The 23,644-nt window shown below is 39.1% G+C and overlaps 1 protein-coding gene across 1 annotated transcript in view; it reads right to left on the bottom strand.

The window, feature by feature from the left end:
- Positions 1–5,017: 5,017 nt before the first annotated feature.
- Positions 5,018–23,644, bottom strand: part of GFRAL (GDNF family receptor alpha like) — a 29,719-nt gene continuing 11,092 nt past the window's right edge. Inside the window, exons 4-10 of the mRNA XM_075497288.1 lie at positions 22,307–22,753; positions 19,515–19,571; positions 18,468–18,795; positions 16,146–16,405; positions 12,524–12,622; positions 6,083–6,164; positions 5,018–5,105 (exon numbers count right to left, since the gene is read on the bottom strand). Coding sequence (XP_075353403.1) covers positions 5,018–5,105; positions 6,083–6,164; positions 12,524–12,622; positions 16,146–16,405; positions 18,468–18,795; positions 19,515–19,571; positions 22,307–22,753 — 1,361 coding nt within the window. The remainder of the gene's footprint in view (positions 5,106–6,082; positions 6,165–12,523; positions 12,623–16,145; positions 16,406–18,467; positions 18,796–19,514; positions 19,572–22,306; positions 22,754–23,644) is intronic.

Raw genomic sequence — 23,644 nt, 5'->3', positions numbered from 1 at the left:
TCTATGTCATTATAAAATTATATATAAATATATATGTATAGATCTTTGGTGAAACATATCCAGCGAAAGCAACAGAGTACTGAATATCATGATCACACTGCTGGAATGTGGGGACATGCTGTTTCCCTGTCTGTTTTGCTGATGGTCCTCTAAATGCTGAAAAGGGGATAGCGTAAACTCTGAGAGCATGCAAGAGAGAAGAAGTAGTTATTGACTGCCCTCTCCCAGTCTTATCAGAGACAAATTAGACATACCAAGATATTTACTTCTGTGCTTTCTTCTGTAGCTCACTGTATCAAAGTCACGGCAGAGATCTCGCAGAACAACAAGGAAATCATCTTACTCATGCCAGGGCCATGGAGTATGTAAACTGGAGTTCCCAGGGCAGTCTTTGGTCTGTCTGGTCTGAACTTGTAAAGTTTCAACAGCTGACCAATGTCATGTTGCTGGAATTTTCTTTAATACTTTCATAGTAGTTTTTCTTTTTCCCATGTTGTTGGCAATAGAAAGTCAAATACCAGCTTCTTTGGCTGCTCAAGATATTACATTGTTCTAAAGGCACGGCTGGTATGCTTTTTTGGAGGAGAAGTTGATCAGTTCCATTAGTTATGGGCATAATTGTTCTTCAGTGCCTTTCACAAGACAGCAATGACATGGATCCCGTACATGGATAGTGCTAATGTCTTCCAGCGGCAGCTTGCTTTGTAGTTTAAACTTTTATGGGTTAGGGCAAATTGGCTCTGGACTAGAACTTTAATGTTTCATTTTCATGTATAACCAGAGTGTATGGAAATAAGAAGTGAATATTCTGGTCTTGTGAATAAGTCCAGAGAGGCTTTGGCTAATTTTCCTTTCTTAATAGCGTCATTTCAGTTCATAAAACTTTTATTATTGTAATAAGGAGTCAAAAATGAACCTGCAAGTCTGTGAGGTAAAATTCCTATGTTTGGGATCAGTGCTGTTGCAATGAAATAATACTTTTCCAAAGAGTTAGTGTGAATGTATATGATCTGCCTATTTTTTCACACAGTTATTTTTAAGGGGTACAAATATTGTTTAGTTACTGTGATACCTGAAAATGAGGATTCTCTGCCATTGAATTTTTGTATGATTTCTCAGACTGCCTTAAGTTCTCTTTATGATTGTGAAATGTCTAAAGAACTGACTACACAGAAGAATCAGGCTGGAGAACTGAATGAAAAACACTTGCTTTCCAGTTCTTGACTTGCTGATCAATGCTTTTCTTTTGTTATGTTATATTTTTGAAGATTATTTTTCTCTACAGTCCTGCTGTAATGCAGTGTTGATCTTCATTGCTGCAATAACACAGCAGGCAAAAGGACTACAGCCAAAGTCAACTTAGTCCTTTGAAACTAATGTCAAAGAGATGATATGTTTGTTAAGGAATTGTCATGTACCCTCTTGGTTAAATGCATTTGTGATTTTGCAATATGTGGTGTTCAAGCTGAAATAAAATCCATCTCAGTGTTTATTGAAACTGATATGCTCATGTATTACGCCAGATTCAGCACCTCTGACTAACCAGCTCACACATGCGGCATTAGTAAATACAAGCTGTCACTCTGACATGTACGCCTCTGTTGACTTTGTTACCTTGTAATCCATTTGGAGTGCATTTTCTTAGGATTACCTTTTTATCAGTTTTCCTGTGTGCTTTTATAGCTGACAAATCTCTTCTAAGTTACTAGGGAAACATTTCTTCCCTCCATTAACTAAACATTAAAAGCTACAGCCAGGAATGGAGGTAGGAGTTGAAAAATTCAATGAGGCATTATCTAACTTCAGATGTTCCACTACAGAGTAGAAATCTGTGCCCTCTAAGTGATGTCTAAGACCCCCTACACACTTCATGGGAGACTGAATGACTTCAGCATGTGGTCTGAAACATCAGCATGTCGATCAGGAAACTTTCTTGGAAAAGTCAACAGTAAAATTCCTTACCCCATGCTACCATTGAAGTGCCTGAACATGAAGTGCAGACAGTTATCTTCACCAGCTTCAATCCAAGTATTTTCCCTGGTGGAAAGACACCCACAGTAATTTTTTTGAAAGAGCTGAATGGTGTTCACTCTTTTAAGGCACCATCTTGGGGATGATGTTGGTGCTGCTTCCATCCATGTTCTGTGTTACTAGCTTGATCTGACATCTAGCTCAGAGTACCAGGATGCAAATCCCACAAGGGCCTGAAAAGGCTGAGTCCACGCCTGTCTCTCCAAGCAGCCCATTCTCTCACCTCACAAACAGGTGAGATGACTGAGGAAAACCTTCCTTTTGAAGAATTCAAGACTCACTGTGGCAAGCCAGGAGAAGTGGAGACTTGGACTTTACAGCTTTGTAGCTTCAATACTGCATAAGGAACAGCTAGTCCTGCGTATTTGTCTCAAAAACTCTTTATACGTTTAATTTGAAACAATCTTTGGATAAACTGCACAAACAATCTTGAAAGAAAAAACTGGAACCCAGAATGCCCCCTTTCAGATGAGAGTGTTGTAAGGCTAAAATTTATGCTTTCTCCCTCTAGCCCAATCAATCTTCATTTCTTCACTCTGCGATGTCCTAGCTCCAATGGAAGGGGGATGAACACCACGTCCTTACCCAAAATGACCTATGTCCTGGGAATCCCAAGTCGTCAGTGAGATTTAATTTTCCTCAGCTGGGAATTAGTGCAGATGTCTCACTTCAGAGGAAAACATTTGAATGATGAGACTGTTACAAAGATACTACTTCTTCTTCCATCACGAAACTGTTCATGAAGCAGTTAGAGTCTCATCATGATCACCTGAATACAGATAATCCCAGCAGAAATTCCTTTATTTAATAATTAACGCCTAGATACAATTTGACAAAATCCAGTGTCACTAGGAAATATAAATCAAAAGAATACATTTTACATGTATAATAGAGGAAATGTACTTTTCCATTAAGCATTAAAGTCAGCCCTGATGAAGACAGCCTGTAAAATTACAGAAGCAACACAATAGCCACTAAATATCTTGCTGTCTTTCAGAGTAACTCACATACTTACCTTCCGCTTCAAATACATTTTACCTACTTGTGTGTGTGTGTGTGTCTAAGCACATATACGAGGAGAGTTTCTAGCATCCAAATATAAGATAATAAGAAAACAAAAAGTTTATAAGACAGAAAGTTGCAAGAGAAGTTTTTATCATTGAGGTTTAGTTAAATCAGAATATAAATGGATTTCTTCAAATTTTGTGACACAGATGGTTCAGCATTGCATCATTGTTTTTTGAAGTCAGACTGAAAACCAACACAGGGTTCACTTCATAAGTATATTTCCTATATAAAGGAATGTTTTTATCCAACACTGATGAGAACATATTCTCAGCAGTATTTTCAGTTTGAACTTTTTCCTCTTTATGGTTTTAAGATGAAGAATGTTAATATACTTCTTTCAAAATACCTACATGATGGGAGGTAAACTAAATGCTGTGAATTGCTGGACTGATGAAGGAGATTGTTTTGATTAACAAACTAACCAACTTTCCACTTTCTGTTGTATTTTTGTCCAAAGGCTGATTAGTAATGAGATAGTATTTGATTGCAAAACAAGAATGAATTTTTGTTTTTATGCAGATCCTAAAGAAAGAGGAAATGCATGTTGTAATAATTGTTAAAAAGCTCTGATCTCTCCCCAATAGAATTGCACACCTAAGACTTTGCTCACACACTGAATCATTTCACAAGTACGAAAGCCAGAAGCAAAAGTCACATTGAAGAGCAGAGATTCCTGCTCTTCTGATCACACCATAAATTTCTAGCCCTAGATCTGAATAAGTCATGACCAAAACGGGAACTGAATTCAGTGGAACCTGTATTTCATTCCTGATGCTGTTTGTTGTGTGAGTTACATTTAGTGGGAATTCAGACAAAATTCAAATTAATCAAATTCAAAATAAAATTCATTCGTCAGATGCTATCATGACAAGACAATACATATGCTACTTATGGTAACAGTTGTGTAAGAAATGCTAGTCCATTATTCTGTGCTGACCAGAACCAGTTTGTTACAAAGGTATAACAAAGACAACCAATTGCTAATAAATAGAAGCCTAAATCTAGCCAAACAACTCAGCTATGGGGACAAATCCAGAACTCATAGCCAGAAAGTGGGATCCAGAGGGGTGTGTTAGGGACCATGACTCCCAGTACAGGGCAGGGGGAGAATTAGGCACTTTGGGTATTGCCTAGAGACAACGAATAGGAAACACAGATGATGAGATGGATCGTCACTTCTGTCTCAAGAAGTAGGCACTTCACGTCAGCCCCAAGCAAGTGGCTCTCTCCACAGGGCATTCAGACCACAAAATGCTTTCTAAAATTACTGTATTCGAATTGGAAAGGCTCACCTTCTTCTTGAAGGAGGAGAAAGAATAACCAGTTTCAGCAACAACATACTGGAGTAAAAGCTCAGATAGTCAGAGTTTAATTCCTTTCATACTGAAAATGGTTGTAATCCTGGTCTCTTCCTACCCCACCAAGTGCTCCACCATCATGCTACAGGCAGCCTACCTGTGAGTGCTGCCCTACAAATATGGCATTAGGTACTTGGGAACCTAGTGTACAAAACTACCACATATGTACTTTTTAACAGCTCTCTAAAATGTTTCTGAGCGGATTTTTTTCCGTTCTGCCAGATGAGTTCAGATCAGAAGGGTGGGTTTCAAAGATTGCCACTGCTAGGCAGTTTTATGCTGATACAGCATTTATACCATTGTCACGTGCATCTACAGACGTAGGAAATGTGCAGCTCAGGACAGATCTGTGAATCTATGTGATCGAGAGAGAGTACAGTTCTACTTTTTTTGGCTTTTGAAAGGTTTAATATGTGTTAATAAATGTAAAAATCTTTTGTATGCTCAACTACAAAATTCCATAATTTATAGTAGTTTTTCTAATATATATTTTATTATCGCATATGTACAACAGGCTGGCTTTCAAGAATAGCCTTAAAAAGCATAAGCAACAGAGTAGTTCATCTGTGACTTTTATAATGGACCATAAATGTTTCAGAAGAATGGTCTGGCGAGGGACTTCTTGACTCATGTTTTGTTCTGCAGGCTCTGAAAACAAAGAATGTGTATGTATTTAACAATAAACTATACAGCTTTTAGTTTGAACTTTGGCTTAATTGAAATCAGTGGCAAAACTCCCCTCTTTTTATGATGAACACTGTGGTATAAAATAATTCCCTTCACTGTTATTAATGTACTGTTCTTTCTTCCATCCCCTGTATTCTTTAAATCTGAGTTTTATTTATATGCTGATATTCCTGTAACTGCAAACCTAAAGAGAAAGCCTCTGTTCCCATATATCCTTGACTTGCCTTTTGCATTTTTCTGCATGATTCCTCTTTGATCTGCCTCTGAATTTAATAATGAAATTTGACTCAATATCCCTCCCACTATATATAGCTCCTGCTACATCATGTTCTGTTACCTATCATCTGACAGTGTAATTCTTGAAATCTGGCCATTTAATTTGGTCCAAGAAAATGTATCATTTAAGAAAAAGCCATGCTCATTTGACTAAGTGAATGCACATTTCTGTTTTCTTACCAAGCATTGGTGTATGGGCAGTTTCTCATACTGTGTGTGGGGGAATGTTTACAGAATCCTATCAGCAAAAATGGCATTTGGCAAGAATATTAACTACAATAGCAGCATTCACAGTTCGGTTTCTAAATATGTTATAATGCTGAATATTCTCATTTCCTTTCTGCATTACCTCTGCCTGCTACAGGGCTAGGAAGGTAGCCTCGCAGAATTTTTGAATTCAGATTTCACCTTCCCCTGCCATGGGACAGGAAATGAAACCTCCTGAAGCCTGGGATCCCTGCATGAATGGAGGGCATTGTAGATGCGCATCGTATTTCACTCCTCCCTGCTGACACCCGCAATGTCAGTTCTTTCCATCACTGGGGCATGCTGGACTGTTTTTAAAGACAATCGCAGTGCCAACCTCTTAACTAAGTCAAAACATTTTATTTTCTGCTTTTCCAATTTCCTAGAACCAATGATTAATATCCCTATCAAATTACCTGATCTTTAGGAGAGTCAACAGGACTATTCCTAGGATGAGAACTATGCAGGAGGAATAGGCAATAATGTAGACTGTTTCACCTATAAGTAAAAAACAGAGAGCAGACATGAAACATTTACTTCTTCAGTAATAAGAATCAGATTTGAGATCTGAATTGGAATGCATACATAGGTAAGCTAAATCTTACATACGACATCAGTAATTAAAAGGAGGAAAAAGACCTAGATGGTATGCCAATGGTAGGAATTACTCTTCCTTCACCTCTTGGTGCAAAATCATTTTCAGACTCCAGCTCCAATAGCACTTCATATGTGTAGCACTACCTTTTACTCTGTTCCAGGAGAACAGCTTCCTACTCTGATTCGTGTTTTGGAGTATTCTCCCTATTGAATTTAAGTTGTTAATTTTATTCTGTCTATCAGAAGAGACCTGGGTCTTACTTACCTGCTAGATCTCTTTTCCTTTTTCACGTATTACCATAATTGCAGTGTGCAGCAATACTTGATCTAGAATCAAATTAATGTAAAATGGGATCTAAAACTGTGTTTCTGGGCCCCGTGCCCATGGAGTTTCCTCTTTCTCTTAGGCTTCTCACCAACAAGTCACTTAGGCAACTTATGTGCTAAAAATTCCAACTGTTGAAAAACTGGGAGTTGTTTCAACTTTTGTTTTCCAAATGAGGAGAAACTTATTTTTCCTGGAGGAATGAATCAATCAGTTTTGATCAAATATTCTGAGGGAAAAGTTTCAGTTGAGAATGTAACATAAGCTCTGAACCTGGGATGGAGAGGTGCGGAGGTTAGATGACTTGACAAGAGGACCCAAATCCAGAGCCGTAAGCATAAAACATGAGACCTTTCTGTTACTCTCCTGTTGCAATGATTCTGTCATGTTTATACAATTAAATAGGTTTTGTTTATATAGGAACTCAAATGCAGAGGGCCTTAGCTGTTCCCAAGCTGCTCCACCTTACATAGTGAAACATTCACCGAGGAAGAGATGGAGTCCTGGCCCCATCACCGAGTCACTTATCTGGGCTGCAAGAAGGCCAAATTCTGGTCTCTGAATCAGTTTTCAGTTACTGTGCATCAGTTCTGTGTGTTTGTATGTGCATATTCACACACAGACCCTAAATGAGACGTTTCTGTATACACTACATACGTGCAATGGATGTAGCATATAGGGTAATACAAACACAGGTGGTATGGATACTGGGGCAGCTCCAGTAAGAGAGAGTGAATATATATTCTACAATGAGGCAAGCAATGGGCAAGAGCTGAGCAGGGGTTTGGACCTGCCTGGTTTTTATTGCAGGATGACACTCTTTCTCAAAAAACTATCCAAAAGTCAAGTTTTTCAATAAAAGAAAAATGAAAGCAATGATTGAACCATCACAAGTTGCACAGAATGAACATACCACTTAATGCAGCAAGCTACTGAAAGATATCTAATGTGGTGAATTTTCGAAGGAAGAGGCGCGAGGTCTGTCTTAGTCTCAGTGGAGTACTGCTAGTATCATACATGAAAAAATAGATCAGCAGTGGGCCTTCCTCTCAAGTTACAACATTTCTTTAAGATGATGAGTTCTAGGAAAAGAATAATTTTTAGGCTTTTTTTGCAGTTTCTGAATCTTAATTGTACACTCAGTCATTTTTTAAAACTTTCTACAATCGCAGTAGCAGTTGTAGGGGCAAAAGTTTCCTACTTTTTTGAAGTGGAAAGTGAGGTTCATGCATATTTAAGGCAAATAGAAGTTTTTAAAGTAAACCACTTACCACAAGTCTAGGAAAATTATTAGGAGCAACAGTCATGGATGGTTAAAAATGGGCTAATATAATTTCACCAAAATATTCTAATATTTTTCTTTAAAAAGTTGCAAAAAGTGCTTCATTTTGATAAAACAAAACACTCCGACATGATCAAATGAAATCAAAATGTTCTATTTTTTGTCAAAATCTTATAAAATGCTATGTTTTTGGTGAGGTAATTGCTGGTAAAAGAGATGTTAATTATAACATTTTCAGTTCTATGGGGAACACAAGAAAGATGTTAATGATGAGATCATGCTAGAAGCTATATAATTTCTCCTACCTTCTGAGAAGTGAGGGAATTTGTAAGGCTAGGAGAGGGCATAATTTTGTGGCTGAAGAGCTAATTCTTCATTTTATATATTCCTTGTGGTTTAACTACTTGAATGTGCTTATTCTTCTTCCCTGAAAAATGTTGCTGGGGTGTGTGTTTCTGGGGTGTGTGTTGCTGGGGTGGTGTGTTTCTAGGCACACTGCTCTTCTTTAAAAATCCACAGGATATTTAATAGAAGTTTTCACTATTAATCTATGTCCAAATCTTGTCCATGAAAACTACCAGAATCCACATTTCAATTCCTGTATGACATAACAGGCTGTACTATCCCATTTTGATCTCTGTAGACATGGTATTGATCATCTGAACATGATCTAACTAACAACAAGTTAAGGCTTAAAACACAGTGCCTTAAACGAACAATAAAAACACTAACTGAAATCAGGCACGTTTGTAGTTATGGATCAGTAAACAACCTTAGCTCTCATGCTATGTGCCCATTCACAGTTCACTGGAATCATAGAATCACAGAATCATTTAGGTTGGAAAAGACCTTTAAGATACTCAAGTCCAACTGTCCAACCTGCTCTGGAGAGCAGATAGATCCATCACAAGCATTAAAAACATGTTTAAAAGTTAGAATAATTTCCTATTCTTAGCAGAAATGGTAAAAAATGTAGTGTACAAAATGTGCCTATGTCATTACTCTTCTAAGAAATAGCTGTCCCTATTTCAGTACTTCTCTGACTGAGGTGCAGAAGAGCAAACCTGGTTTGGGTTCTCTGACTACATGGAGAAAGGGATACAAATATCTGCATGTACCATGGAGAAAGCAAGGCACACGTGGTGGCTGAAGACTTATAATAGGAGGCATCTAAAATACAAGATGTTTCCAGCTCAGTCCTGCAGAGAATGAATCGACACAAGTGGAGAGCAGTCATTTCCATTGCAAGGGGAAGGGCTGTGAGGTGCCTGGGGGGCTGCTCTGTCCTGTGGAGATGGTCTGTAGTCATGAGAAGCTCATGGGCCTTCTCACCTCAGGGCAGGTCTGTAGCAAGGCCACCGCAGCTGCGTGATGGATGTCTTGCCCTTCTTAGGATGGGCTGCAAACCTCAGGGACATGACTGGGGCTGCAGGTACCATTGAAGCACTAGCGGAGCTGTCTGCATAGACACATGGACATTTCCAGTGATGAAGTTCAGTACAGGATAGCTGAGAGCTCAGCAACTGGAACAATTAGTGGGATTACACTCTTGTGTAAGTCTACCTGCTTATGTACACATAGTGAAATGGCTGTGAATATTCATTGGACAGATTAATTCTGGCTGGTGCTCAGAGGTTTCTTGGCTACCTGCAGCTTGTCACAGGCTTTTTTCTACATTTATAAAGCAATCAGATTGACAATGTTTCATACTTTACAAATTAAAGTCGCTGGAGCTGAACTAATCTCAGTTCCCACAGCAGCTGGTATAATTATAGATAAACCCTGCCAATTACTTGTTTATCTAGATTCTCAGCACAGCAAAACTCCTCAGTAGGAAATATATGATAACTCTACAATTTAAGATGAAATGAGATTAATTTCAACAGTTTTGGGTCAAGCCCAATTTTATTGTATCTCACAAGAACAGGATAAGAGTTCTGTATTTCTAGCTTTCTCTTCCAGCCAAAAATACTTTAGCTCCAAAGCTCTATGCTGATGAAAGTAAATGCTTATCTTCACACATGAATCATTTTTCAAATTAAAGTGTGGGAAGCAATCTTTTAAATTATGTGGATCTGTAAAATCCTGAAGATAATTTCCATAGGAGAAAATAAAAACCAGGCTGAAAGTGCATAACTAGGTAGGCAATAACAACATTTTTGAAGTTTGGATAATTTTTGTTTGATTTATCACTTTTTGATGTTGTTTCCAAAAGGACATAAAATTCTGGCCCCATCTAAGCTCACAGCAAAAGTCTCATTAACTTTTACATGGTTAGGACTCTGCCACATCACATCTTGTTAACAGGGTTGTATCAGGCCACAGACGACTGGGTTGGCCTGTACCCTCCTGGGTAAGTGAATGAGTGTAAATCCAGTCAAGATTTTTACACAATCCTGTTATCATATGGTTACACCAAAAGCTGGAATAATATTCTTCCAACTGAATAGGGTTATATTTATTTGCAAATATATATGAATATATGTATATATGTTTAGGTTTATTATTTATTATGAAGGACTCCTTTTATTAAAACAAATCTTATCCAATGGCATGATTTGCAATGCCACTGAATAGAATGGAGAAATCTTACTGTTTTTTGAACAGTAAGTGTTTTTTTGAATTATAAAATCAAGAAAAAGTTGAAGAAATATTGAGTTTCCTCTAAGCATGTTCATCTGTAGACGGTCATTAGTTTGAATTGGTGAAAAACATCCTTGTATCTTTCAATGACAAGCTAACTAAAGGATTCTTCTGAGATCTTGATGTAGGGACAAGACATCAGCAAATTGTATCTCCTGCTTTCCAAACAGAAAATAGCCAAGAAGTGAATATCTTCAAATATCTTCACACACAAAAAAGGCCATATTTGACAACTTAACCGTTTTGCCTCTGCACCCTGGGATTCTTCCTGGGATTTGATTTCAGTAAAGAAAAATATTTTGTAAAGATGATAACTCCCTTTGCAGCCTGAGTAATGCACATTTACTAGCATATGAATGTAGGATACTGGGTTAGATTTTTGGCAGTGGGATTTATGAAACAATTTGCAATATGGTTTTTATCATCAGGTAGATATCCTGAATCAGACGCTTCTCCTTGACCTGGCTTCCTATGAGACATTTATAGCTTAGAGAGTTCCCGTCTAGTGTACATGACAGCTCCAATCGAAGGAATATTTTATTGTATGGTTTAGGCTGGTCAGCATTCTTTTTATTTTTCTAAGGCCATCCAAAATTCTGTTAAGACTTCAAGGACAGTTTTTTGGAAAGTATTCAGACTTCAGTGGGAACAGAATTAACTGGGTGCAGGCTGCTTTTTGCAAACATTTATCTGAATCTCTGAGGGAAATGTATAATACATTTTACCCACTGAAAGGGTCTGCAGTTAGAACTAGTCACAGGGGTGAAATATCTCACATTTTACATTTTCTCACTTAAAGCAGGATTTCTTGCATTATAACTTGCATTATTTCACTACTAGAGTCTCGTTCCAGCTAGAGATTCAGGCTCCCGCTGTAGTTGGCAAAGAGAAGCCAACGCTTCCAGCAAAGACAGTCTGAAAAGGTGGGATTGATCTTCCTCTGAGGGTCCCTGACTTTCTTCTCTGGCTACACAGAGCACTTGGATGACATGCGTGACTCTTAATGCTGAAATTACAGCTGAATGCTTTATTCACATACAGGTCTCAGGAATCCCATTCCCATGAATCTATTTTTATACTTCTCAGGTTGCCCACTTCAGCAATAGTTGAAGGATGAAGATGATAGAAATCCCTTTATTTTGTACTGCATGCAGAGCTTGAATTATTTTTTCACTTTTAAAGGTGTTCAGTATGAACAGTTCTGGGATCTAATTCGTAGTAATGTTGGGAGTATCGTGATCTGCCCCATGCAAGGTAGAACAGATCATTCTCATTACAGTCAATATTTGTGCATTAAGGTCTTTAGTGTTCTCACTCTGTAATTGGGTCCTTCAAAAGGAAATATAAAATTAATATTATTTCAGCCATGACAAAATTTGTATATTAATTCAATAATTCAATCCTTTAACTTTATGTCACTTAATTGCTTACTGTAAATGCATGGAAATAAAACCTGATGCAGCTCTTCAGCCATGGGATATCATGATCCGCAATTGCGTGCCCTTGTGTTGCATGAGAAGGTAAAGTCTGATGGAGTGTAACACAAGCCCCTTCTCAGACCACTTACTGTGGCTTCCTAATTTTGTTGTTGTAACTACTATGGCACAAAAAGTCAAGAGAGATAGGAGAGAAGTAGGTGTGACATCAAAGCTAATAGTTTGTATTACACATTATGACTACTACTCTCTAATGACTGTACGGAGAGTCAGACTCTGGCGGGCTTAATAGCTTAATTTTCCCCAATCATAATACAGTGATTGTGAGACATCTATTTCAAAACCACTTATCAGAGAAATTGGTTCAGTCTCATTATCTTTATTTTGTGGTTATATAAGCTAAGCCAAACAGGTAGAGAGTTTTTTCCACATTATGTTTAATGGGGGAGCAACAGGTAGAGCTCACTTGCCTGAACTCACCCAAGGGACTCAACCTTTCGTCTTCCGTATCATACACGAGGGAAATTTCAAGAGTACTTCTATTAAAATCAGGGAGTGGTTTGCCCAAACTCACCATTAATTGAAGAAGAATGGAGCTGTGCTCTGGAAAGCTTTTCTCCTGGCATTTCTGTATTTACCCAATGAAAACCTTTCTTCTTAATGGAAATTTGACCTGAATATTGGAAAGAAAATATCCATTCAAAATATTACTTTAAAATAATAATTTAAGTGAGTATTGTTGTTTGGTGTTTTGATAAGAGTCACAGATTTTATAAAGGCAGCTGTTTAAAAATATTGTTTACTGATACTCGATGAACAAAGTGAATGAGTGAATGACAGTTCTTCCTTTGACATCTCAGTTAAACCTCCTCTGTAGTTTGTCTTATGGGGGACAAGTGTGCTTTAAAAATTCTTTGCCTCAAAACAGCTTAAATTCTCTTTTCACATAAACTATTTTAGAAATAGGCCCACCAAAAGAATTGGGCCCACCAAACCAATATAGAAGTTATAAGAAATGGGTAGTAGTTTGAAGTAAATCAACTCTTTCACAAAGGCCTGTCCTCTTAGGGGGCATAATTTCATGAGTGTATCTGAAAATAGACATCTTCTGTTGAAATGAAAAATAAAAGGTTTACCTAAGTAGACTAGTTTACAGAGCAAGAGGCTAAGCCATACAAGACCATGCATGGTCACCCACATGAACTGTAAACTGAGAAATTTTTATTCCCTAGAGGAATGAAAACAATATGACAAAGCTCATGTTTACAGCCTGGAACATTGTCTAAATAGCAATGGAGTAAATCTCCTTGTAATGTATTTTTTCTGTGAGATCCAAAAGTACAACCCAGAATTAAAATATTTTGGAAAATTAACTTTTTACTTTCTGTCACTGGCATTTTTGCTTATTCCTGTTGTGACACTGATCCTACATTGGCAGCGATCCATGTTGTGCTTCTGTCTCATATAGCAACCAGTTACTCACAGTTCTTGCATTTTACTGGGTCTGCAGCAAGCTTTAATCCTGTAACCACAGCCCCAAGAGCAAACACTTGTAGCAAGGCAGTGCGATAGAAGAGTAGGATTTGTAGGTATTTCCCTATTCATAAAGACTTCAACATTAAAGATCATCACCGCTGTAAGAGTGAAAGTTATCCAAAGTTCACACCCAGGCCAGTTGAATGAGTTAGCAGAAGGGGTTGGATGAGGTCTGCAACAGAGCACTCACTCCACGTCTCTGAACTGCCATGCAGATAACGCCATTTAACACTGTGCCTTACAATTAAACCCATAATCATCTCTCTCTTCAGTTTAACTGCATTACAACTACACATCTAGAAAAAACAAAAGCAAGATTCGCAAGACTCTGCAAATGTTCTGTAGAGTAGGTGTCCATCCTTTACTCAGCCAAAGGCCCTGGATCCCCAGACTGTTTTTGTTTAACTAGCAGGAATTCGTTGTACCACAGGAGCAAGCAAGCTTCTGTTCTTCAGTCTCAATTAGGTTAGGAAAGTTTCCATCACAAAAAAAATTTTAACCTGAGACTGCTTCAGGGAATGGCAAAAGCTCATAAGCAATTATTTGATTATTATGACATGAGGGTCATCTTTTTGCTTTGTAGGTAAAGAATAACTAACACAATGATGTGATCACTCATTTGGACCATTAAATGCAGCCATAGAGCAAGCAAACAAATAAATAACATTCATCAGCAAAATCACCGCCAGTAGTCTCAAATGTAAGTGTGTTATGGTATCACTTTTCCAGGGGAGTTGTGATATGATTTTTAATCTTTTCTCAGAGTGTGAATTTTAGTAGTGATTAACTAAACTTAAGGGCAGTGTTTCAGCAACTTGATTTTAATTTCTGGGCAGACTTTGAGTGACAAGAAAAAAATTACACCCTTAACAGTGGTAACATTTTGGCTGCTAAAATGAAAAAATTAGCTAATTCATTCAATGAAATGCATGCATGCAATTAATGCATGTTTTTAAAAGACAGTCCATCAGATGGAACTATGAAATAGTCATTGCTTTTCACTGAAATCTTTAGATATAGTTACCTCTCCCAAGCTAGGTTGAGAATATATATAATTACATATAGAAGATGACTGGCACAGGGTATGATGCACTAGCAAGTAGTATATCCTAAGAGGATTTATATAGCAAAATAGCTGGTGTGATAGATCAGAGATTTGAGGAGAAGAGGGTACTTTGGTCTTTAATCTGGTCCATGGATTGGATGCCTGGATGTTGCTGGAGCATTGCAGAGGTGGCAGATGAACCTTCAGGTTCAGTTTTAGGCTGCAGAAATCCAGGAACCACCCTGTGATATGGAACCACCCTGTGATGTGACCCACAGCACAGTAAGTGGGGAAAATAGGGGATTTGCTTTGAAGGCACACTCCTGATTCAGACCAAAAAATTAATATTTACTCCCATAGTGCCATTCACTGCACTAATAATTCTCTCTTAAACAAAGACGTGGCAAGGGCTATACATTTAACAAAATGTTGTGGTTTAGCCCCAGTTGGCAATTAAGCACCACACAACTGCTCGCTCACCCTTCCCCCCCCCGGTGGGATGCAGGAGAATCGGAAGAGCAGAAGTAAGAAAACTCGTGGGTTGAGATAAGAACAGTTTAATAATTGGAACAAAAATAATAATAACAATAAATTGTAATGAGAAGGAAAGCAACAAGAGAGCGAGAGAGGAACAAAACCCAGGAAAAAACCCAAGTGATACAACCGCTCACCACCCACTGAGTGATGCCCAGCCCGTCCCCGAGCAGCGATCGCTGCCCCCCGGCCAGGTCCCCCCCAGTTTCTATACTGAGCACAACATCACATGGTATGGAATAGCCCTTTGGCCAGGTTGGGTCAACTATCTTGGCTGTGCCCCCTCCCAGTTTCTTGTGCGCCTGGCAGAGCATGGGAAGCTGAAAGTCCTTGGCGAGTGTAAACGCTACTTAGCAACAGCTAAGACATCAGCATGTTATCAGTATTATTCTCATACTAAAATCCAAACCACAGCACTATACCAGCTACTAGGAAGAAAATTAACTCTATCCCAGCTGAAACCAGGACACAAAAATAAGTAGCTGATTTAGCACATGAAAGGCTTTACTGGTTCTGAGGAAGTACATACATTTCATCTGAGTTAACCCCAGTGTTTTTACTGAAGGGCAAATCCTGAAGCCTCCATTCACAGCAGCTTTTTCTTTGAGAGGTCCTATTTAAATCAGTGAAGTTATTTTCTGTGGAATGAAGGCTGTTGCTAAATGTGTGTAAGCTATACTAATATTTAGACTCCAAGAAGAAAAGAAAGAGAAAACAACATAATGTGTCATATTATTTGTAAGAGCAGTGTACCGAACTACATTAAGCCAATGAGGCTTTGGACTTTTCTAATCTGTGTAATAGTATAGACCCCAGAAATTATTCTTTTATTGTTATTCCAGCAAATTCATGTAATGAGACATGTAGTCAATTTTATTGATTTACTAGTAATATAAATATTTCCCCAAACCAGAGGAAAAAACTGTATGTGCAATTTGTATTTTGATTTGGATTAAAAAAACCGCAGATATAAATCCTGTTGAAATCAGTGGCAGCAAAGATATGGTAAAGATTTGGTGTAAGTCAGCATTTTAATACTCTTTAAAACTAATTATTCTTTAAAGTTTTATGTGTTACTCACGTAACTCACTGAAGCAGGATTTGCTGTGAAGCATGTGATGGAAGAGCTCGCACAAAGACTGCTCCACGGGAGGCAAATTCTGGCAGGTACACTCCACACGCAGGATCGTGCCCCAGTTGCTAATGTAGGCTGCTTCGCAATCAGCATTTGCAGAACAGGGCATGTCATCCTTGATTAAAGTTTCAAGACAAGCTTCATCATTGTAGCATTTTTTTGTTACGTGTCTCCAACACTTCGACCGAAAAGTTGTGTACTTTTTCCTGGTGGAAAAAAAAGAAGTATACAATGACCGTTTAAAAACTCTGTGATTTCACAAAAAGACATTTAAGGATCATCACGAAAAGAGAGTGTATTCCCAAGGTGCCACTTAAGCCTTAAAAATCACAATATTCAGTGATATCTGGCCTAAATTCTGCTCTGATTTGCACCTAATTGATTTGAGTGAAATCTGCAAAATTGTAATTTGAGGAAAAACTTTGTTTTACTGAAAATGCTTTTGAGAAAAAGCAACTTCACGTCTAATCAGCACCTGTGGAGATTTTGCCAGGGTCCAGCAAAAATCAGTGTGAATACCAACAGTCTCGGACACTCAGAGAAGAAGTGCGGATAGAGGAATTACAGTCATCACAATGAAACCACACCAGGTGCTGTTCTAGTGGATCAGTTTGTGGGCAGTGGATCAGTGGATCAGTGGGCAGTGTGAAGGAAGAATGAATATTCAACTTATTTTATGTAAAATAATCTATATCCAATGCCAACCCCTCCTCCCCCCAAATGCTAACGAAATACAAAATGTCCAAGGCACAGGAAAAATCAGAAGTAATTCAGTTGACCTTAAAGATGAATTAATAGCAGAGATAACTTATGAGAAGAATTAATTTGTTTCCCAGCTCAATAATCTCATATGTTTTTATTTTATTTGCTCTTAGGATAGAATAAAATCGGCCTTTAATGCACTATGTATGACAATAGAAAACATCTATTAAAAGTTAACTAAGAAATCTGTAGATATTAATTAGAAACTAATTTACCACTTACATTAAATGTAGGGATGATAAAGGTAAACTGTTGTATATTGCACATTAATATATAAAAACATTTTTTCCTTAATCATAAAATTAGGTTATGGATTTTCTATTGATATTGTGTAGCTGTTACAAGCAAGTCACATGGAAAAGCACGGACCGTTACAATACCAGCTAGGACATTACTGTAAATATTTTCATTACACAAGCAAAGGTTTCAAAGCAGGTGCCACCTCTGTGCTAATGGAATTATTTTTATTCACCTCCTGATTTATAGATATGGCTAGCCATAATTCACAGACTAATTTTATTAATTATATCCACTTATTGTCAGTGCCAGGAAACATTAATGTTCCCAAAATAATGGGTAATTCAGCAAGTCTCCATTATGATATTACATGTGTACACATGCACGTGCACAGACATACATTTGTAGCCCAATTCTTCTTGACATAAAAAGGGGCAGTTCCCACTGACGTCAATCTGAATAGCCTGCACAGAACTGGAAGCGTCTCTTGGCCTCCTGGTTTGTTGACTGAAGGTTAATTTGAGCACAGCTTTGAGGTAAAATTCAGGTCTAATCCACAAGGGAACTGGTGCCTACACTGAAAACCAAAATGGGCCAACTGACCATCCACAAATGGTGGCAATTAAGTAGGACTATGAATATGGGCTAATCCTGTTGCATGTTTTCTAAAAATAAAATCATCTGAAAACTGCGTTATTCTTCATGAGTTTGATGGTCTGTGCATGTTTCAGGGCAGCTTTTTTCAAGTATCAGTACGGTTGAGATGACAAAAACAAGACGAAAGTTTTCTGAACAGGCCAAGGTGGTTGTATGGCCGTTGGGTACAAAGGGTCAGAGTCTGCGGTGGAAGAGGTAATTACTTTAAGCAAACAAACTTTGTCCGGTCTGCTGCACAATTTCTGCAAACTGCTAGAGGGCAAAGGTGCAGACTGGCACACATTACCTGATGAAAGTGGTAATGAAAATACGCAATGGTATAGTTTGTCCAGCAGAAATAGTGTTAAGAGTCATGAAAGAGGCAGAAGCAAAGCCCACACTAGATTCCAGACCTTTCTGAAAACAAACGTTTTCAGTTTACTTGTGGAATTACTTGTGGCATTACCACAGCTGATGCAGACATCTATGAAGATGTCAAATGGAAGTGATAATATACAATAGATACAGTGCAGAAGAAAATTTTGCTATAGATGAGATAGCATATCGATAAAATTATTTGATCAAATCCTTATTCACAGGCACATTACTAGGCAAAATCTTTCTTCTACTTACCTGCACAATTCATTCTCTTCACACATGTGGATTACATTCAGACATGATGGGGGTGGAACTGCAGTAACTGCACAGGGCTTGCCATGGAGAAGTTCTTTGGCTCTGTGGCAGGATTCGTCAGGCTGGATACAATCACAAAATGTCATCATTTGGGCAACTTCAAAAGGCATGTTTAGATAGAAGAACCTTATGGCTGCTTGACATTCTTCCATGTTGCACTTCTTATTCACTGAGCAAAACTTAAGGTACAGGGACAACTGTTTGTTACATACTTCATCTTCAACACACTCCTTGTTCACATCCAAACAGGTTCTGTTTGCTGTGTATGCTAAAAAGAATGACAGTTTTTAAAATGAAATCACAAGAAAACTTTTCTCAAGTGATGATTAGTAGTCATCCTGCCTGCAACATTCCCATTAAAACCAAGTTTGAATCCCCAGAATTCTGGTCCAGCTCTTCCAGCATTGCCTCTTTTAAGCCCATTGTTTGATCTTCATACTTCTCCCTTCCACTGCTTGGCCCTCATAAGCAACCCTCCTGCAAGTTTATGCCCCTGCCAGATAAATAAGGGAGAAAAAAGCGAAGAGTGGTGAGGTGGAAGTTTCTTCATGGTATGTAACAGTGTCTGGAAGCTGGTGGCTAGTGGATACCTGAAACTGCTGAAATCTCCAGCATGCAGTCTTATATTAAGCTACATAATAAGTAATGGAGAAGAGCATATAAATGGCATTTCTGTGCTTTTAAAGCTAGTTTAGGCATTTCTAGCCTATGCTATAAACCTTCCAAAAAGATGTAGGTAATTCTGACCCTAAAATGTTTATGGGATAGATTTGCCTCTGTAAATTTAACAAGATCAGGATTGTTACCTGACTTTTTTGGATTCTTATCCACCCAGTAGCTTAACTGAAAATATGTTTGATCTATTGACTCCCTGCTCTTCAATAATCTGAATGAAAAGTATGCATTTTAATCTCAAGATACATTGTACACTATCTGAAAACAGAACTAAAACCAGTTATTAGGACTCATAAGTAAATTCAGACTTACCTTGTTTGGAGAGAGCAGATAAACTCCATTGTAATTTTGTTTCCGTACTAATATTGTCTAGAACAAAAAGATACAGATACAGGCATAAGTGATAAATCATGTCTTAGCTTAGTTTTTAACTTTAAACTATTAGCTGTGTTGCTGGCATAGTGCCACTAGTAAAAATAAACAAGAATAAAACAAATTAGCTTGACCAAATAGGGCCTGTCAGCTTGTTAACAAACCCTAAAATCACTGTTACATATATTCATAAGTTTTGGGGTGAAAGCACAGTTTATCAATGGCTGCTGATAACATTCTCTACATAATTATAGATCCTGTGAGCTCAAGAAGAGTTTTTAGAGCTGCTCAGCGCAGTATAAAGTCAGGTTTCTTATGAATAAATAAAGGCCAGAGGCCTTAATGCGTTCATCAGTGCACCCAGATTTCAAGCTCAACTAACTGCTTGTCATGATCTAAGGTCAAGGCAGGCAGACAATTCTTGCTATTAGAAAATTGTTGTTATTGGTCTTATATGTGCCAAAAGATGAGCCAGCAGGGAAGAAGACTGGCCTGGCTGAACAGAGAGCTTTGGCTGGAACTCAGGAAAAAAAGGAGAGTTTATGACCTTTGGAAGAAGGGGCAGGCAACTCAGGAGGACTACAGGGATGTTATGAGGTTATGCAGGGAGAAAATTAGAAGGGCCAAAGCCCAACTAGAACTTAATCTCGCTACTGCCGTAAAAGACAATAAAAAATGTTTCTATAAATACATTAGCAACAGAAGGAGGGCTAAGGAGAATCTCCATCCTTCATTGGTTGTGAGGGGAACATAGTGACAAAGGATGAGGAAAAGGCTGAGGTACTTAATGCCTTCTTTGCCTCAGTCTTTAGTAGCAAGACCAGTTGTTCTCCAGGTACCCAGCCCCCTGAGCTGGAAGACAGGGATGGGGAGCAGAATGAAGCCCCCATAATCAAGGGGAAATGGTTAGGGACCTGCTACACCACTTAGACAAACACAAGTCTAAGGGGCCGGATGGGATCCACCCAAGGGTACTGAGGGAGCTGGTGGAAGTGCTGACCAAGCCACTTTCAAACCTTTATCAGCAGTCTTGGCTAACTGGGGAGGTCCCAGTTGGCTGGAGGTTGGCAAATGTGACACCCATCTACAAGAAGGGCCAGAAGGAGGATCCAGAGAACTACAGGCCTGACCTTAGTCCTGGGAAGGTTATGGAGCAGATCATCTTGAGTGTCATCACGCAACACGTACAGGACAACCAGGTGATCAGGCCCACTCAGCATGGGTTTATGAAAGGCAGGTCCTGCTTGACCAACCTGATCTCCTTCTATGACAAGATGACCCGCTTAGTGGATGAGGGAAAGGCTGTGGATGTTGTCTACCTAGACTTTAGTAAAGCCTTTGACACGGTTTCCCACAGCATTCACCTGGAGAAACTGGCTGCTCATGGCTTGGATGGGTGTACTCTTTGCTGGGTAAAAAAACTGGCTGGATGGCCAAGCCCAAAGAGTTGTGGTGAATGGAGTTAAATCCAATTGGCAGCTGGTCACAAGCGGTGTTCCCCACGGCTCAGTATTGGGGCCAGTTCTGTTTAATATCTTCATCAACGATCTGGATGAGGGGATCAAGTGCACTCTCAGTAAGTTTGCAGATGACACCAAGTTGGGTGGGAGTGTTGATCTGCTTGAGGGTAGGAAGGCTCTGCAGAGGGACCTAGACAGGCTGGATGGATGGGCCGAGGTCAATTGTATGAGGTTCAACAAGGCCAAGTGTTGGGTCCTGCACTTGGGTCACAACAACCCCATGCAACACTACAGGCTTGGGGAAGAGTGGCTGGAAAGCTGCCCGACGAAAAAGGACCTGGGCGTGTTGGTCGATATCTGGCTGAATATGAGCCAGCAGTGTGCCCAGGTGGCCAAGAAGGCCAATAGCATCCTGGCTTGTATCAGAAATAGTGTGGCCAGCAGAAGTAGGGAAGTGATTGTCCCCCTCTACTCAGCACTGGTGAGGCCGCACCTTGAATACTGTGTTCAGTTTTGGGCCCCTCACTACAAGAAAGACACTGAGGTGCTGGAGCGTGTCCAAAGAAGGGCAACGAAGCTGGTGAAGGGTCTGGAGCAGAAGTCTGATGAGGAGCGGCTGAGGGAGCTGGGGTTGTTTAGCTTGGAGAAAAGGAGGCTGAGGGGAGACCTTATTGCTCTCTACAAGTACCTGAAAGGAGGTTGTAGCGAGGCGGGGGTCGGCCTCTTCTCCCAAGTAACAAGCCATAGGACAAGAGGAAATGGCCTCAAGTTGTGCCAGGGGAGGTTTAGATTAGATATTAGGAAAACTTTCTTCACCAAAAAGGTTGTCAAGCATTGGAACAGGCTGCCCAGGGAAGTGGTTGAGTCCCTGGAGGTATTTAAAAGACGTGTAGATGTGGTGCTTAGGGACATGGTTTAGCCGTGGACTTGGCAGTGCTAGGTTAACGGTTGGACTTGATGATCTTCAAGGTCTTTTCCAGCCTAAACAACTTTATGATTCTATGATTCTATGAATATTGTTTATAGTTCTAGTGTAATACTAAAAGGGACTGATTTGAATCAGGTTGTATCAAATTAACACATTGAAGGACAATAGTATTTGCACTCAGGCCATCATTTTGCTATCAGATTATTCATTCGCATCTAAATAAACCTGTTAAAACTATCCTGTTTCCAATGTCAAACTGCAAATGATTAAGAAAACCTTTTTCGCAGACTTGTGCACACTACTGCTATGTATGAAAGCATTCAGACTTCTGGAATACCACTAACCTGTGTCGATGTCCTGATTTTTCTCATCATCAATGTCATCATCATCATCGTCATGATCATCTTCACCATCATTTTCACTAGCTGCTGAAGCTTGGCCCTCTTGAGAGTATTGTAAACAAGGGTTGTTAAATATTCCCTTCCATATTTTAACGCATCTCATCTGAAGCGGTTCTGAGCACTTGCACTCTCCCAGCACTGTTTTCCTCAGTTCTTTCCATGCTGACAAACACTCCTGGTTGACCATCGGGAGCCTGCATTTTGCTGCGTCCACCTGGCATGCTCGCTGGAAGCTCTTGTACACTAAAAAGCAGTAAGGGTCCTCTCGACAGCGTTGTTTTGCAATACTGCAGTCATTCTCTAATTCTTCTGGCTGTCTTTGGTTTTTGGGGTTTCTGTGTTGCCTAAAACTCAGTTCAGTATCTGATCTTGAGGAAGTTTCCAAATATTCTGTACACATAGGTACAAACAGAGATATAAATCAAATGGAAGATGGAGCATCATCCCTGGTCAGCTCAAAACAAACTCAGGAAAAGGATAATTGTCTTAATGCAATAAAATTACTGAAACAGCCCTAGTTTCATTCTGAGCTGTATGTAAATACATAATAATTTCAGAGCCTTGCAGACTAATGAATATTCCTCATGCTCTCTGTGTCCTGGTAGCTGTATAATACAGTCTACTTTAACAATTCAACTGCTAACAGTAGTACAAGAAACCCTCACTAAAATTACTGCATCAAGGGATTCATTTCATAATTTTAACCACCTACAGACTGGACATATCATGGGTGATCATCTTAATTCGATGCATAATTCGTAAAGAGAGAACAGCAATTCCAGAAGATGGTTCATTCATTACCTAAAATAGTCATTTAAGATAGACAGGGAGAATTGCTCCTGAAAGTATCTACCAACACCATAAGCTATCATCTGTAGGTAAAACCGATAACTAGTGTAACTCCATCCAAACTTTTTGCTATCCTGGTGAGAAATGTAATCGCAATCAGCAAAAAATATATAATTACTTCATTTTGCTCGAAGCAAAAGCAACTGTTCTAATGACATCAACATCAGGTTTTAGATACCCACTCTTCTTGTTTGGGGCAAGGAGTAATGGATCAGGATGCTATTATTTCTGCTTCAATAAAGCCATATATTCTACTGCTATATGATGTACGCTGATTGATGCCAGCAGGGAGTGATGAATCAGAGCTGAGAATCAAGCTCGGGGCTCACTTTCCAAACTCTCATTCACTGGCTGATTTTACCTCTCTCATGTCAGCTTTGCTAATCACTGCTCCAGGAGACTGGATCAGAAACTGCAAGCCTTTCAGGCACC

Source organism: Mycteria americana, chromosome 3 (genome assembly GCF_035582795.1).
Source record: "Mycteria americana isolate JAX WOST 10 ecotype Jacksonville Zoo and Gardens chromosome 3, USCA_MyAme_1.0, whole genome shotgun sequence".
Taxonomy (NCBI): Eukaryota; Metazoa; Chordata; class Aves; order Ciconiiformes; family Ciconiidae; genus Mycteria; species Mycteria americana.
Note: the sequence above shows the minus strand (reverse complement) of the source record. Positions and strands in the feature narration are given on the sequence as shown.